We start from the raw sequence: 16347 nt of genomic DNA, 5'->3' as shown, positions 1-16347 counted from the left end.
TGTCCCCTCAAGGGATACTCTATAGTAACTCATTCAGACAGCATAATACTTGGTAAAGGCACAGGAAAGAGTCCATACATGGGCAGGCTGGTGGATCAGTTTCATCAGGACAGTAAGAAAAGATGAGATCATTGATTCTGATTAGGAGGGTTTATAAATATGCCATATCAACCTTTGGAGTTCAATCCACTTGTATTGTTTACCAGCTATTTCCCTTTTATTCATGTACAAAACATGGCGGTGAAGTGGTGATGGACAGGATTTGTATTTTTAATGTTTTTTTTTGTTTGTTTGTTTTTTTGCCTTCAGACTGAAAATGGTGGAAATACAAACTCTGTGACTAATAGTTTATTATGGATATACAGTACACTTCGATCACAGAATTAAACCCCAAACGGCTTTGACAGGTGAAACAGGGACCATCCAATATGTCTTCCAAATGAGGCACACTGAGAAAGTCATACAGAGCACTTTATCTTATCTATACAAAAAAGTATAATGCATTGCTTTTCTACTGTTGACCTGTAATCTTCACCATCATGATTTATAAAACAAAAATGATCTCTATCACAATAAGCGCTATCATGTAAAAAAAAAAAAAAAAAAAAAAAAAAAATGGAATGAAATGAAATGCCTCATAAGATTTCAATACTTATGTTTCATCTATCTATTTTGACTGGGGGAAATATTCCCTTCAAATAATCTCCTCTGTGTAGCACGTCCCATTGACCAAACTTCAAACTTTAAAGCTGAAGTACTGTAAACACATTGCTTTCTACTCCCTTCAAAGTCTGTGTAATGGTATTTTTAACTTCCCATTGAGTTTCAGAACTGTTCTTTTCCCTCTTCTCCATCATTTTCCATTACTAAAAAAGGGCAAAAAATAGGTCTACATAGTTATAATAATAATAATTTCCCTCAATTTTTAAGTTCCTTCCCTCATTCCTCCCATTGCTTAAATTATCTCCATCATTTTCTTTTTTTTTCTTTCCCCACATTCTCTCCATCTCCCACAATCTCCCTGTCTCTACTTCTTGTAGTTCCCAAACTGAATGGCCAGTCGGTCGGTGACACAGCGAAAGGTTGCAGGTTGCACCTCCCAGTAATTAACAGGGTTAGCGAACAGGCTGATGCCATTATAGAACGTCCTCTTCGTCCCAAATCCCCGTGGGCAGAAGGCATCCACTCCCACCTGGTTGATATTGTTGGAATGGAGGTACACCACCTAGAGGATGGGAGAGGCAGAGAAGAAGGTGGACGAGAAATTTAAAAACACTGTTCTTTCAAATCTCTGCTTTTGCATCGTGTAATTAATCTCTGACACACTCTCATGCCGCACAGACTCACCTGAAGGTATTTCATATCTGGCAGGCCTCTAGGGACACGAGTGAGGCGGTTGTTGTCCAGATGCAGCTCTCTCAGTCTGGGCAGGAAAGCCAGACTGCCATTCTCTAAGTTACGGATATGGTTAAAGCTCAGGCCCAACCTGGCAACCCGAGACAGAAGAGTGAAAAGAAATTTGAGATGAGGGGGGAAGACAGAGGACTGCATTGTACATTTTTACATTTGGTAGTAAGGAGTGAAAGGGTTAGAGCCACAGAGCCCTGACATTACTCTTCTGACTACAGAATGATCCCGCAAGAGAGAAGTGCTAGGAAAAGAATAAGAATTAAGGAGTGAGGAGTTTTACAAGAGCAAATAAAAAGAGTAGATTAGATGGGATTTAGTGGGGAGAGGTTTTCAAAGTCAGGCCCCCGGGATCCACAGGGATCCTTTAGGGGCCAGGGTAGGTTCAACAAAACGAGGAATAATTTAATTCCACTATAATTTAAATTAATAGTTGGTATGATATATGTAAAAATTAAAAGTGATTATTTTAACATGCTTTTGTGTCATTTGTCAGTGATGAGGTATGACAAATAAACAGTGTAATACTTGATACAAACTCATATCATTTGATGTCAGTGTGCCTAGGGCAAAATCACTTCAAATGGGATCCATGGCTTAATGAAAGTCAAATTGAAAATAACCCCTGAAAATAACCCTTCGCTAACCCCTGATGTAAGGAACTTTTCAAAAACATAAGTTTTAAGCCCACATCATATTGGAGTCAGAATGCACCAATGGACATATATTCATATCATTCTGCTTCTTCTTGGTGGCTGTAGTTCTTTATAACTCCCCTAAGGGGCACTGCCGATTGGGAATGTGTATTTTATTTTTATAACCACAGGCTATTTTTTTCCAGTAAAGCAAGCAAAGTCCTCAAAGCGGATGAAGTCAGTTGTATAATGGGGTTGAGGTGTGTCACATACCGATACAGATGCTTGTAGCGGCTCAGGTCCTCCAGTTCCACAGCCTGGATCTGGTTATGGTCCAGATGGAGCTCATGGAGACTGTCTGGGAGGTCTGGAAGACAGACACCATAACTACCTGTGAGGCTGGGTGAGATTTCAATCTTGACCCACAGCTGTCCATTCCTGCTTTATCCTTTGCCTCCTACCTGCTTTCTTCTTACCTACCTCACAGAAACTTGCTCTTTAATTAGAACCGCCTAAAAATAACAGTGGGATAACTCCAGTGTACATGTGTTTGCGTGTTAGCCAGACAGATGTATTGGTACAGCAAATACAGAAGGTAAGGAATGCTAGACAAGTTCCCTGTAGAGGTGGGTGTCGATTCACACCAAGAAAAAAACAAACAAAAAAAAAAAAAAACAAATGGGGAAATGTTCCAGAGTATGCATAGAAAAGGTCACCAAAAAAGGGAAATGCCCAGAAATGTAATTTCCCCTGTAAAATGTACTCATTCTCTTGGAAAGAGACTGCCTTAGATATATTTTTTGGAGATTTCCTTTTTATTGTGACCTTTTCTGTGCCTACTGTGACAATATTTCCCCAATTTTGTTTCATTTCCACCAGATGTATTGTTACCTTTGGGTACCCCAGTCAGTTTGGCCTCAGATATACGCAGATAATTGAGTTTCAGACCCTTGAAGGCTCCAGGCTCAAAGCCACTGTTCGGGATGGGGTTCCCTCCCATCTCTGTGAAAGAGAGGGAGTATTTGCTTTATGTCAAGAGATGGTCCCTTCAAGCTACAGAATACAGTGCAGTGATGGGAACCATAAAGCATATCCAAATTATCATCAACATTTCTGACCTATGCAGTTCATGTTGCCCAATCCTGAGAAGGCTCCCTCTTCCACCTTCTTGATGCGGTTCTCGTGGATCCTCAGCTCAACCAGAGAGGGAGGCAAATTCTTGGGGATACTGGTCAGCAGATTCCTGGAGAAGTAGAGTTTCTGCATGTGCTTTAGTGGGATGAAAGCTCTAGGGTGGACTTTGGAGATCTTGTTATTCACCAGAGACAGGGCCTGAAAAAAAAGATAACCACAGTGAGACAGAGACACAGAAACCAAAATAATTCAATAGCCATTTTTATTTCATCTGTATAAAAACATCAACAGGATCCAGACAGAAAAAGTGAGAAAAAAAACGAAAGCTGGAAGTTTACACTAGTCATAAATGCAGTCAAGAAGAGCTTGTGTGTGTGTTCTGTCTCTACGGGGTGTGTCTGGCTGAATTAAACAGATCCAGTAACAGCTCACAGCAGCCGATCACCCAGCAGACTGACTCTCCACCTGCCCAGGCTGACAGACGCAGACAGATGGAGGCTGAGGTAAACAGGCCCTAATAGAGATGTTATTGTATAATGTCATGTCGGGAGTTTTCTCCCCTGCCAGTCTCAATATTGCTCTTGGTCAGCGCTCTCAAATGCAGGTCAGGAGTGAGCGAAGCCTTTCCGGTAAGAGAGGTAAGGATGTGAGCTTGAATATTCCCATTTGGCTTTAGGCACAAAATTTAATACAATTAAAGCTCACAGAGAGAGGGGTGGCAGAGGGCGGAAAAGAAAGAAAATGAACCTCTCAAGGCCTCAGGAAATGGAGAGGCATAATGATGTTTCACACAGCTCAAGCCAATAAAAGCGAAGCTGAGCTGGTTATACATCCAGCACAGTTGCTGAGCCAATGCTCAGAGGGACATTTTGAGCGTTACCAGAGTTGTGCGTCTCTTACATATAGGTTAGATAGGCCTTTGAAGTCACTCTCTTTAAGCTCGGTGATGCGGTTGTTCTGCAGATCCAGGAACTTGGTGTCTGGAGGGATGTTCTTTGGAACCTCAGTCAGTCCTAGAGACCAATGAAAACACAGAGGGAAATCATACCCGATTAAACGCTTCCATGGCTGACCATGAGCCAACTCCCTAAAAACCAGTTTATTTTCAATGGGAATGATCTTAGGACATCTTACTCAGATCTAGACCAAGGAAAATAAATAACCTCTATGTATTATAAAACCTCCATCAGGCCTAAAAATTAAACCAATCACAAAATACCACACAATATCAAATGAGCACCCTGGGGTTCCTACTCTGTTATTTTGGAGCTGGAGACTGCCATAGACACAGCCATGGAGGTCAAATACAGAAGTCAAAGCAAGCAGAATACAGTACGTTACTGGTGAGTCACTGACACAGACATACACGCACCTAAAATACACACACACACACACACACACACACACACACACACACACACACACACACACACACACACAGAAACACGAATTTGCTTGCACCAGATGGGGACACCAGATGTTTTCCATCTGGTTTCCATTTGACTGAAGTCTCAAAGGATGTGACTTAAATACCATCAGCAAAATCACACATCAAATAAAAAATTGCACATGTGCAATCTTAACACCCTGACTTACGCACACACACACACACGCACACATACACACACACACATATCCACTGACAGTCTGAGGAGTATGGGTTGTATGTGTTAATGCGTGAGTGGTGAAGCTGTCATTCCAACAGGAACATGCATATTTTAATTTTGGCTTCTACGTGACAGGAACAACTGCTAACAAGTGGTGAACATTTGGGCTTAACAACATCGATGACAAGCATAAATGCTACAAGCTGTGTAAATCCTGTGCAAGTGCTGTGAGACATACAGCAGCAGAAATAATAATTGACTGTGATTATTAGTAACCAAGCAATATATTCATAATGACATAAAGGGTGATGCAAGAGGAGAGCATTAGGCGTACACCTGCAGTGTTCCCTTCTGGAATGCCTCTGGAAAAATGAGTCAGCATGGTGCACTAAGTGAACAACCAGTGATCATTAACAAGACCACATCACAAACTCATGCGCATGAAAGTATGAAATGTGGTCAGTGGTACCAACAGACCATGGGCAGTGAAACCTTAACCTCATCTGGACGACAACCATGACTCAACCTGGCCTGTTGAAGAATGAACGCCAGCTGTCCCACTGGGACCTTGTCTGCCACTGACCACATCTGACCCAGAGGACTGTACCCAGAGCTGTCTATCTCCAGTTAAGTTTAGATTTATGGCTTTGGCTGCAGTGTGCCACACCCTCTATGTCACCACACAGGATTAAACCCTCAGCAGCTATATCTGATATTCTATTCAAGCCACTTCCAGGGCTTTTAGTCTGGGTATGGTAGCTGATGTAGCTTGAAACTATGATGATGATTTTTTTTTTTTTTTTTTTTTTTTTTTTTAAATCCAAGACGCAAAATAGTAAGATTTTCCATCCACAAACAAAGATTATGTTCTTGAACGAAGTGGGTGAAAGTTCAAGCTCCTGCATCATAAAAAATAACGCAGATCAGTGTTAATGTGGTATGAATTACCGTTCTAAAATACAAAGTTATTCCAGCTGCAAAGACAGAAATGCAAGTATATACAGAGTGTTACCAGGTGGGTTTATGTGGCGAGAAATATTTACCTTGCAGTCTACACCTGCAGGTTTTGAGACACATCCTGCCAGGTGTAAACCTTCAAATTTGTATGCCTATGCCAAGCTTTATAGGCACAAGCCTAATAAACAAACCTGACAAGATTTCACCGGAGAATTGAATCCCTTCAACCGGAAACCCCCAAAACCCCAAACCGCAACGCTTCACCCATCCGCACCACAAATCTCTGAGTTTTTACCACTGCCTGGCAAAAGCAGCACCCCCTTAAACCTCAGTGTCCCTCAACACAAATATTCAACATCATGCTGCGATGCATGCTGAGAGGAGACAAACACCCCAGCCAAAATACATCTGTCCTAAATAAGCACTGACATCTCACAAATTATACGCTTCCACATTTACCCACTGTTGAGGAGTCCGGGACGGAAAATATGTAGAGTGCTTGTAAAATGATGATTTGACAAAACCATTATGTCTAAACACAGACAGCTTATTAAAGTTGTAGCCAATATAATGTGAGGAATCTATTTCTATAAAAACTTCTGAATTAAGTTTTTTCTGGGCCTTTAAGGAGAAACCTGTACCCATGATATCTTCGTACGGTTGTACTGTACAAAATGTACAGCTTACTTACTGAGAAGCAAACCTGAGTGGAACATAAAGTCAAATTAAGGACTGTGCAAGCCTCATAAAATGCAATATTTTGAGAGAGTTTATGTTCTGTTGATACACAAAATGCCATGACAGATCCCAATGAGATTGTTCGGTTAGGGTCTGAATTCCTGTCATTCTCTTGTGTGTGTGTGTGTGTGTGTGTGTGTGTGTGTGTGCATGCAGGCACTGGTATGTGCAGGTGTACATTCATGCATGGAAGAGTGGGTGGCACATATCAACCTTTGATTATAGTACACTGCACCTCGGAAGCACCCTGTCTAGAAAATACCAATCCCCAATTTAATGTGTAATTGTAGTGAAGGAAGAGAGAAATTCAGACCATGATTGTCTCAGAAGTTTATACTTTTTCATTTCGATTGACTATTTTTCCTCATCCAGCTTCAGTGGAACTCATACCAATAAATATTCATAATCCTCACATCCTTATCTAGATATAAACACAAACACACAGCTTTTATCCCCCTTCTAAAACTTTCTCAGTCCATTCCTCTTAACCTACTCCTCCATCCCTCCGTTCCTTCAAACCAACTCATTCCTCTCTCTCCTTCCTCCCCCCTTCATCTGGTTAAACATCCTGTGCGGGTCCCAAGAACAACACGAAACAGCTCTTTAAAGACAGCAAGGAAATTGCAAACTTTTCATCTGCTCCCATCAAAGTGTCCCCTTTTTCGACTACCATTACTCTCCATTTATTTCTCGTCCCTCCCCAGAGTCCCTCCTTCCCTCTGTTAATCCCTTGCTGTGTCCCTAATTTTCTCTTTCTCTCTCCTTCCCTCGGCTCAGACTTTTCCCCCCTCTTCTCCACCTCTCCTGTTTTTTTTTTTCCATCCCTCTTCTCTCTTCCTCTCCCACCCAGTGTCTACACACACAGCCAGGAACATAAAATCCCTCAAAGAGATGCCTTTCCTTGTCAAAATACACCAGCATTATCCCCAGGAGAAATTCCTCTACACCAAGGGGGCCTTCTTCGTCTGGACCTGTGAAAGTCACGCAAGGTTCAGCTTATGCTCTCTCTGTCACCAGCTCAATTATTTTCCTCCCTGCTTTGCACATAATGAGTCTAGTGGCATGCACACACTTAGAAATAAGGACAATGCAACATATGCATGCCTCTCTCTCTCTCTGCTACACACAGTCACACTGACCTAAGTCAGAGCACTGGACCACCCTGAGCTGACAGTGGCAGCCGAAGGGGCAGATGGGTATTCCAGGTGGGGGAAGCTCCTCTATGGCTGAGCCTTCTTCCTCATCCCTCATCATCATCCCGCCACTGTCCATACTGTCCATGGCAAAATCCCAGAATCCTCTTTGCTCAAACGGTAGGGCTGAGGATTGGAGGGGTAACCGGGCCAGGCAGAGCAGCAGCAGGAGGGAGAAGTGGGGCAACATCTTTGAGTAATTCACCTGGAAACAGCAGAAAGAAGGGAAATATTATCACTTTTTTTTCTGCACATAAATATATAAACTCACAGACAAAGATTGTACACATAAATGACACTGTACAATGAACAAAAGAAACAATTTATGCAAGGGAAAGACAGCAATAAATTCACTGAGATGGAATATAAAATAAAAATACCATGTGAATGATCCACCATTCCCAATACTAAAGCCCCATATGCAACACCTTTAAAGGGAACATAGTCAGACTGGGAGTTGGCGGCTGGTAAGGAGAAATGGACTCACTCCCCCCTGGTACATTGGCCAGGAATCAACCCTGAGACTGAAAACTACTTAAACCACTGTGACAAAATGTCACTGTCTGCTTCCTGCACACCAAGTTAAATTCCCAGGAGGGCATGTCTCTTTCTGCAGGCCAATCAGATACTCAGATACCTCAGTCGTGGAAAACTTCAATCCCATAACCTGGTAGTCAAACAAAGCGGCCATTCATTTAGGGAGGAAACATGGTGTGCGTTCAGACATGTGTGTGTGTGTGTGTGTGTGTGTGTGTGTGTGTGTGTATTTATGTAAGTATGAAACAGACACAGGCTCCATGATGTCATAGCTGTGGACATACAGCTAGCTGATGTCACTGGCAACGTGTGCGAGTGTTTGTTTGTTCCCTTCTCCCTGCTTGTGCTGACCTAACTACACACACAAACACTTGAGTGCAGCCACCACTCCCACTTAACCTGAAACCTGATTCTTCAAATAACAAATTACCAACTGGCGTCTTGATCCCAAGAGTAACAGATCATCACCTTTAACCTGAGAATAATCCAATGAAGTAAAGACTACAGTCCTACAACACACGCTGGAGTGACCTCAAACCCTAATCTCTAACCCTGTCATGTTAATCCCTGTCTGATCCTCAGTTTCCTAATCCTACAGAGGTCCGACAAGCCTTGCTGTCATTCGTTAGCATGCAAATGGGCTTTCCACAGAAGTGTGAGGATCTTATCACGCTGCAATCAGGTTTTTCTTAGAGGTCTCGGGGAACCAGACTCTGGCGGTCAGTATCATCAGGACTGAGAGAGAGATGAGGAGCAGGAGAGAAAGGGGAAAAGAGAGAAATGAAGTGACAAATGACAGAAGGTCAGAAAGAGGGAGACCTTCAACAGAAAGAAAGAGAAGAGAAAAGATGCTAATGAGAGGCCAGTAGATGTCTTGAAATGTCAGTCAGGATATTGGAAATTCACTTGCATCCTCAGCGTGTCTCCCATATGAAACACAAATGCCTTCCTCTTCTTTATCACTTTACACAGCACCAAGTGCATTCACTAAAACTCTTTGAGTGTCTGTGTGCGTGTGTGTGTGTGTTTGCAAATTTATCTTTAATCCTATCCTTCAGCTTCAATCTCAGCACAAGGCCCATGTGTGTTTGTCTGTCTGCTGCTTGTGTCTCCCTCTGTGTTTGTGTATGTGCGTAATCCTATTGTGCTACTAAACATGGCACGAAATTCACTGGCTCCTTCTTTTCCTTGGCTATCCTGCCTTATTTCCCGTGGCAATTCTAGTCACACTGAGAGCTCACATGACTTTCAGACTGCAATGATGGAGACTGGAAGAGCTTTCAAGGACTTTTAATGTGGGGAAGATGCTTCCCGTTCCTTTAACAGAAGAATTTTTCTGAAATTGAAACACATGAAGAGTATTTAAATTGCAAAAGCAGGGCCACCGCAAGAACAACATTCCACAATGCTGCTGAAAGGAAAAGAAAAATAAAACAGGTGTGGAATCACATACATATACAACCATATACATCAAAATGTATATGTGTCTGAGTGATGGATAAACATTGTGGCTGGGTAAGTAAATAAACTCTGTGTAAATACAAAGTACATGCACTTAACACTGACCACAGCCATATCCTCATGCACATATTGAGTCTTGGCTTCATGAGATGTACATTAAGTAAACTTAAGAATGGTTGGCAAACATTTACAGCCTTGAAAAAGGCCTTAAATCATTCAGTGGGTTTGAGCACAAATATGTCTCTGACATGCTTATGCCATATGAACCTCCAAGACCCTTAGGTCATCTGGGACTGGTCTACTGGCTGAGCCAAGAAACAGAAGCAGTGTTTCATTATCCTAAAGCACAGACTTGGAATAGCCTGTCAGATTATATTAGACAGGCAAATATGAAAATCTCAACTGCCTATCCTGCTTTGCGATTAAACTTTCCACTCCTGCATTTTTTTAATATCTTTAATTTTACTGTATTTTTGTTATTCTGTAAAGCACTTTGAATTGCCTCTTTGTATGAAATTTGCTTTAAAAATAAAGCTGCTTTGTCTTGCCTTGCTTTAAAAAGTAAAAAAGCCCAAAAAATCCAAACTGCATGAGAAAATCCTCCGTCTCAAATCTGCTGTTATTATACTCTAACACTGCTTTACTATCCACAGCAAGCGTAGAGTATTTTTCTGTGTTCAAAAAAAGAAAGCCATTATTTTAAATTATTTAAATAGGGAAAAAAAAGTAGTGAAACAAAGGGTCTGTGCATGGTGCGAACCTGGTCTGGAAGTATGAAAACTGGCTGCTGCAGTCTGTTCCCTGCCATAAAAATAGCTGCCAAATTACACCATTCTACAGAAAAACAACACCACTGGCCTTGGCCTGGCCAGAGGAATGCAGCCAAAGGGACAACTAGGGCACGTACAGTCAGCATCACACAATGACAAGCAACACACAAAGGCGCCAGGGCTGGAATACACATAGAAAACACATGCACACTTGCTGCCAGCAGAGTTGTGCAGCTGATATGGGCAGTATAAGTACAGCAATTATAGGTCATAAAGCTAAAAATGTGTAAATCATACCCTGATCTGATCAGAGGGAAAACATCCAAAGAGACATTTCCCATGGGCCAAACTGAAGCCTTTTGTGGATGGAGAGCTAATGCGAAGAGTTGGGGATGACGGATGAGAACAGAAGGGAGACAGGAACAAGCGCAGTCTATCATCACGCAGGAATGACGAGTAAGGCTACTGTAAATACAACATGAAGATAAGGCTAAACTACATCCCACAGTCAAGCAGCCATTCTGCCTATAATAACCACTTTATTTGGCTCTGGTGTGTGTATATATGAATTCCTCTCTTCTCCTTCCAGTTAAACTGTGAACCACCAAACATCCGGTCTGGGACAAAAACATACTCAAGGCTTCAGTCTTAATTGTTATTGCTATGGTTCTCCTCCCTTCCAAAGACCAAGAGGGGTATAATGGATAACGTTTCTCATTACGCTCACTGTGTTTGTCTTCGAGGCACTGTGGAGCGTGCAAGGAGAGACTACAGAGGGAGAAACATACAGAGAAAAAGGGGAGAAGAATGACAGTTAAACATAGAGAAAGAGAGAAGTGTGTGTTGGGGATGAGGTGTGAGAGATGGCAACCCTCCAATCAACACTCACAGATACAACAATACAGACATGATCGAAAACCACGTCTACTGTAAGTCTTAGCCAGTTCGCTCTGAATAAAGCATCAGTTTAACATTTATCAAGATGAAGGATTTGCTCTCTCCTCCCCAGCATTATTATTTTGCCTCAATAAAACAAATGAGAGGTGAGGAGACGAGAGAGGAGGAAATTCCCCATCTGCATGGAAGGTGTATAAACTCCCAGAGCAAGAATCACACACACGGCCTGACTATGTGAATGTCTGAGCACCTTACGGTGGTTGAAGCTGTCAAAACAGGTAGCCGTCACAATAGACAGGCTTTTTATGGAGAGGTGAATTCCAGTGCTTCACTATTGGATTAGAAAGAAGAGGAGGATTAAGAAAGAGAGGGGAAAGACAGAGGAACAGGGATAATGTGAGGGAGGATAAAAGATAGATGAACAATGGGTGGAAGAATGGATGGATGGACAGATGGAGGGATGCATGGATAGGTACAGACTGATAAAAAAAAAAAAAAAGACAGTGAAAGCACCATCTGGTGTTCTTTATGCCCTACAAGTGTACGGTTGTTTGAGTTTCCCACACCCGCTGTCTGAGATTATCTTTGCATTTCCAATACGTATGCACTATCCATCAAGCTGTGGTTACATGTCAGCCCTCCCATCCAATGCAATTACTTTGATGTCACCAGAGTTCCCACAAAGCAGCCTTCGCCCTTGTCAAGCTAAACAAACACAGAGGCTGCCACCTCATCTCAGACCAGCCTTCGGAGAGGCTTTACTTCATCATACAATTTTCAAACTTCTCAGAGTCATAAACTCGCCTGGATGCTACTGTTCTTGTATCTGGCTTGTATCGGTATGATTCTGTGTACTTAAGCCTTGTTGGTGTTAACCCAGTTTTTATTCTGTTCTGGAATATGTGGAATAACTTAAATTAAACCTTTTACCCTTACTGAAGACATTAGAGCTGTATTCAGTTTATTAAGTTTATTAGCATATCCCTTGATTGTGTTAAGCTCCCACATTTTGAAAACCAAAAATGAAACTTGCACTCCCACCCCTAAACTGAAGGAATATTTTCTATTCTGTTCTGTTTTAATGCAAAATGAATATGTGTGTGTGTGTTTAGCCAAGATAAATGAGATGCATTCTATTCTATTCTAACTGTCAAAAACTAAATGTGCCAGAACTCATTAAGCTGTAAAGATGAATAAATAATAAACAGAGACATAAAACACTGCCTCCTTTTATCTCTCCTCATACTCGCGCTGATTAAAGTTGCTTGTTTGAACACAGTAATATCAAGAGAGAAATCAGCTGCATCATTTGTTTACACTGTTTTCAGATTAGCTAATTTGATTCATCTTTCATGAACCCATCAGCCCGGCTCCTCTGATTGCTCAGGCAGTTGTGTGAGCAGGGTAAGGTGGGGCTTAGAGCTTACTGTGGTGCCAGCTGGCGCCGCCACACTGGTGGATTGGCACCCGCCACGTCAACACTCAGTGCTGATTAACATCATATGGTGGCTCAAACACTGAACACTGTGCTGACTGTGCAAAAAAAAAAATATATATATATATATATATATATTTGACATGCTTCAGTGTTGTGATGCACTGATTAAATCAAGGAGTGACTGACAGCACTCCTTGACATATTTGTTTGTTTTCAGTGCATTCCCTTTATTTTCTATTGCATATTATTGTTATGTTGAACAGGCTTGCCATGAACTCAGACACCTCTCTCGCACAACGCTCTCTCTCACACATGCAGGTTTCTTGGAGTGACCTACTAACCAAACCACATACACACACATACAGTATAAACCAACTGCCTGTGCACCAGTATTAATGGTCTCAGAATCTGAAATTCCCACCCATTCTGCAACGGTTCAGTGAAGTGGATCAAACTTTATCGCCCATCTTCTCTCTGAGCTCATTTCAGTGGCCTCCTTCATTCCTTCATGCAATGCCTCTTTCCTTCCACACATGTGAAACACACACAGACAGACGGGCACACACACAACCCAAATACACATACAGTACTGACGCACAGTGTTCCCTGACTGTTACTTCTAGGCGTGTCTGGTAGGACTGCTCGGGTGGAGTTAACAGCACCAGCAGCTGTAATTTGGTGACTGCTGTCCCTAAAAAAAGGAACTGTTTGGCAGCTTTACTGTTGCCGCCAAGCTTGGATGTGGTGGCGAGCTGCTCAACAGTGCAGAGACTAGGCCTAACCAGAGCAGAACAGAGAGCAGAGCGAGACGGGAAACAAAAAGGCCAAATCAGTCGACAGCAGATGGACAGCTGGCTGTAGATCTGTGCCTGTGGGTAGATGAGCCTCATTCAGTCTTGACAATGACACAAGTATTTCGAATATTCCAACACTATTGACAGTCATGCAGTGGGCTGCGAATACAGGCTGTCAATGCCAAGTATGTTTTTTTTTTTCTTTTTACTTACCAAAACAATTATGAAACTATAATCATTATCTTTTACTGCCAATTTGATTCACCAACACAAAAGCCAAGGCCATGAAATTGTTGTGCTTAACAATTTGAGACATGCTCTTAACTTTAACTAACCCTGCACTCTGTTGCAAAAAAAAAGTGTAAACTCAACCACTGCATCAACCATGACATCGTGGAACTTGACATGATTTACGAGGGTACAAAGAAATAGGGCCAATGTTAAGTGGCAGGAAAATTGAGGGTTCAGCCTCAGACAGCATTGTAGATGAAGAAATAAAACATTCAGACAGATGTTTAAGCAGACAAGTGGATGCACAGAGAGGCAGAGAGATTTACAGGACAAACAGAGTAGCAGGTGTAATGTGGACGGGCCACAGGTTAGCGAGCAGGCAGACAAGCAGGCAGACAAGAGGGTCAGGAAACAGACAGATTTAGACCATCATTTTGGCTGTCTGACCATTGAGTCCACAGTAGCCTACAATGTTTGCTCTTTGTATGGTGACTCACAGTTAAATACACTGGTATAAATAAAGTTCCTGTATGTGGCTTATACATGGTAGTTAACCATTGCTGGACATGAGGTCATTAGCACAAGACAGAATGAGACCACAGAGGGAAAAAAGTCCTTACTGACTAACAGAGAATCACACTTATTGAGCTATAATAATCTCAGCGCCAAATAAGGTTTCTCATGCCACAATTCTTTCAACACGTTTAAATCTAAACACTGTGTGTATACAGTTGCTGAATTTGAGGGCTGCACAGGCCTGTGATCCAGAATGGGTTGACTTGATTGGCAGGTTTCACTATAATTATTCTCCCCCAAATGATGATGCAGGGATAGAGGTAAAAATACCGACTGTAAACGCCATGCATTACATTTAGAGCTTGATGAAAGAATAACAGCGGGATGATTCCAGGATAAAATGATGGCTCAGCAAAGGTTTACTTAATATCCCATCCTCCAATTATTGCTCTTTGCTCTCATTGAATCGTGTTTGGAGACGCGCTGCGCCATCTACTGCAACTCCGGAGCAATAACAGAGAGCATCTGATGCGCCTTGCGTCAAACGGTGCAACAGGTTCGTTTCAAACTATTTACACTAAAACTATAGTTACTGAAAAGTAATCGAAAATCTACACATTTATAACGCGTTGCACATCATTTGTATAACCATAAAAACAAGCTCAATTCATAAAATACAACTTAATATCATTAAATCTTAATAAGTCATCAAACCACAAAGGAAAATCATTATTATTCCGACGAGTATAGCTTATATATGGTATGTCACAGTAGCCTATTTTCATCTTGAACATGGGCCCGTAATATTGCTATAAATATTATGAAGCCTATAGCTTTGCATGTGCATGTCTTTATAAAAGTCAGAACATGATAACTATGCATGCTTTTTTTTTTTTTTTTTTTAAGTGAAATCGGTTTGAATTAAATTCAAAGACTAGTAGTAAATGAGTAACATCAGGCCAACTTTATGAGATATTAGACAGCAAATAAAATAACCCATCTCCCCTACCTGTTGGACAGAAATAAAATATTAATTCCAATTTCAAGAAAGAAAAAAAAAACAGTCTGAAGTGTGCTTTCTCCTTCTGTATGTCAGACTTCCCTGGACATTAAAAAAGTTCAAACGTTTTCTATATTTTCATCACATTAAGGGATTATTGCAGTATTTCCCCTTGGTCCTCTGATATCCAGCCCCAGCTCCTCTGCCAGTGTGTGCCGCTGTGAACCGTGTCGGGGCGGTGTGTGCTCGCTTCAGTCCCAGCCGAGAAAATGACTGGGAGCCGGGGGGTCGAGCCCGTAAAGTTAACAAGCCAGCCTCCTCTCTCCTCTTTTGGGATGCACAGGGAAGGAGGAGGGAGAGGTGGGAGCTTGGCTTCCCAGTACAGTAGTTTGCTATTGTACTATTATAGTTTTATAGGAGTGAACAATATTAACCTATAGCAATCCCATACCATATTTTAAAGTGAAACTATCTTAGTATCATAGGAAATGTAACAATAAGAATTTGTATATACCATAATACCATAAAACCATCACAAAATGTTTTAACTTTCCTTAACTGTGTAGGCCTACTTCAGAGACACTTTGGGCTCTGACAGAGGTATTACATGAATATTAAAGAGGTTTTTCCCCGAGTTTAATAAAATTCATGGATGAGTTGAGGGTGAAGGTCAGGAGCTGGGACTTTTATATGGCAGGAAGAAATGAAGTCCCCCAAAGCCTTGAGCTACCAAGATGAATTTAAAGTTTTTTTTCTTTTTCTTTTTCTCTCTTTCTTTCCTTCTTTCTTTTTTCTTTTCTTTTCTTTTCTTTTTTTGATAAGCAGGTCAAAATTCATGAAGAAGAAGAAGAAAAAGCAATCAAAAAGCTCACCTTTGAGCATTGTTCCTAAGCCCTGTAATTGTTATATTGCCATTTAGATGAAATGCGCTGCAATTTTAGTCAATTAAAAGACAAGCTAAAACATAACATTGTCTGAAATGCCTCTGATGGAATCACAGACTTCACCTTCTTTCTACCATCATGGGGATCC

General features: G+C 41.5%; 1 protein-coding gene across 1 annotated transcript; it reads right to left on the bottom strand.

Annotated features, from left to right (window-relative positions):
• Positions 1–282: 282 nt before the first annotated feature.
• On the bottom strand, positions 283–15533 carry bgnb (biglycan b). Its single transcript, XM_030055345.1, has 8 exons — positions 15325–15533; positions 7618–7876; positions 4077–4189; positions 3161–3374; positions 2934–3044; positions 2316–2409; positions 1348–1486; positions 283–1225 (listed from the first exon to the last, which is right to left on the bottom strand). Exons 2-8 carry the CDS (start codon positions 7859–7861, stop codon positions 1028–1030), a joined length of 1113 nt encoding a protein of 370 aa, XP_029911205.1. The 5' UTR covers positions 7862–7876; positions 15325–15533; the 3' UTR covers positions 283–1027.
• Positions 15534–16347: the final 814 nt, after the last annotated feature.

Source organism: Myripristis murdjan, chromosome 7 (assembly GCF_902150065.1).
Source record: "Myripristis murdjan chromosome 7, fMyrMur1.1, whole genome shotgun sequence".
NCBI classification, from domain to species: domain Eukaryota; kingdom Metazoa; phylum Chordata; class Actinopteri; order Holocentriformes; family Holocentridae; genus Myripristis; species Myripristis murdjan.
This window is presented reverse-complemented; position numbering and strand designations above follow the sequence as displayed.

Coding starts and splice junctions, on each gene's coding strand:
- bgnb (XM_030055345.1), bottom strand. CDS start 7,861: ATGTTGCCCCACTTCTCCCTCCTGCTGCTGCTCTGCCTGGCCCGGTTA. Junction 3,375..4,076: donor AAGGCCTATCTAACCTATAT/GTAAGAGACGCA, acceptor CTTTTTTTTCAG/GCCCTGTCTCTGGTGAATAA. Junction 3,045..3,160: donor GGGCAACATGAACTGCATAG/GTCAGAAATGTT, acceptor TCTCTTTCACAG/AGATGGGAGGGAACCCCATC.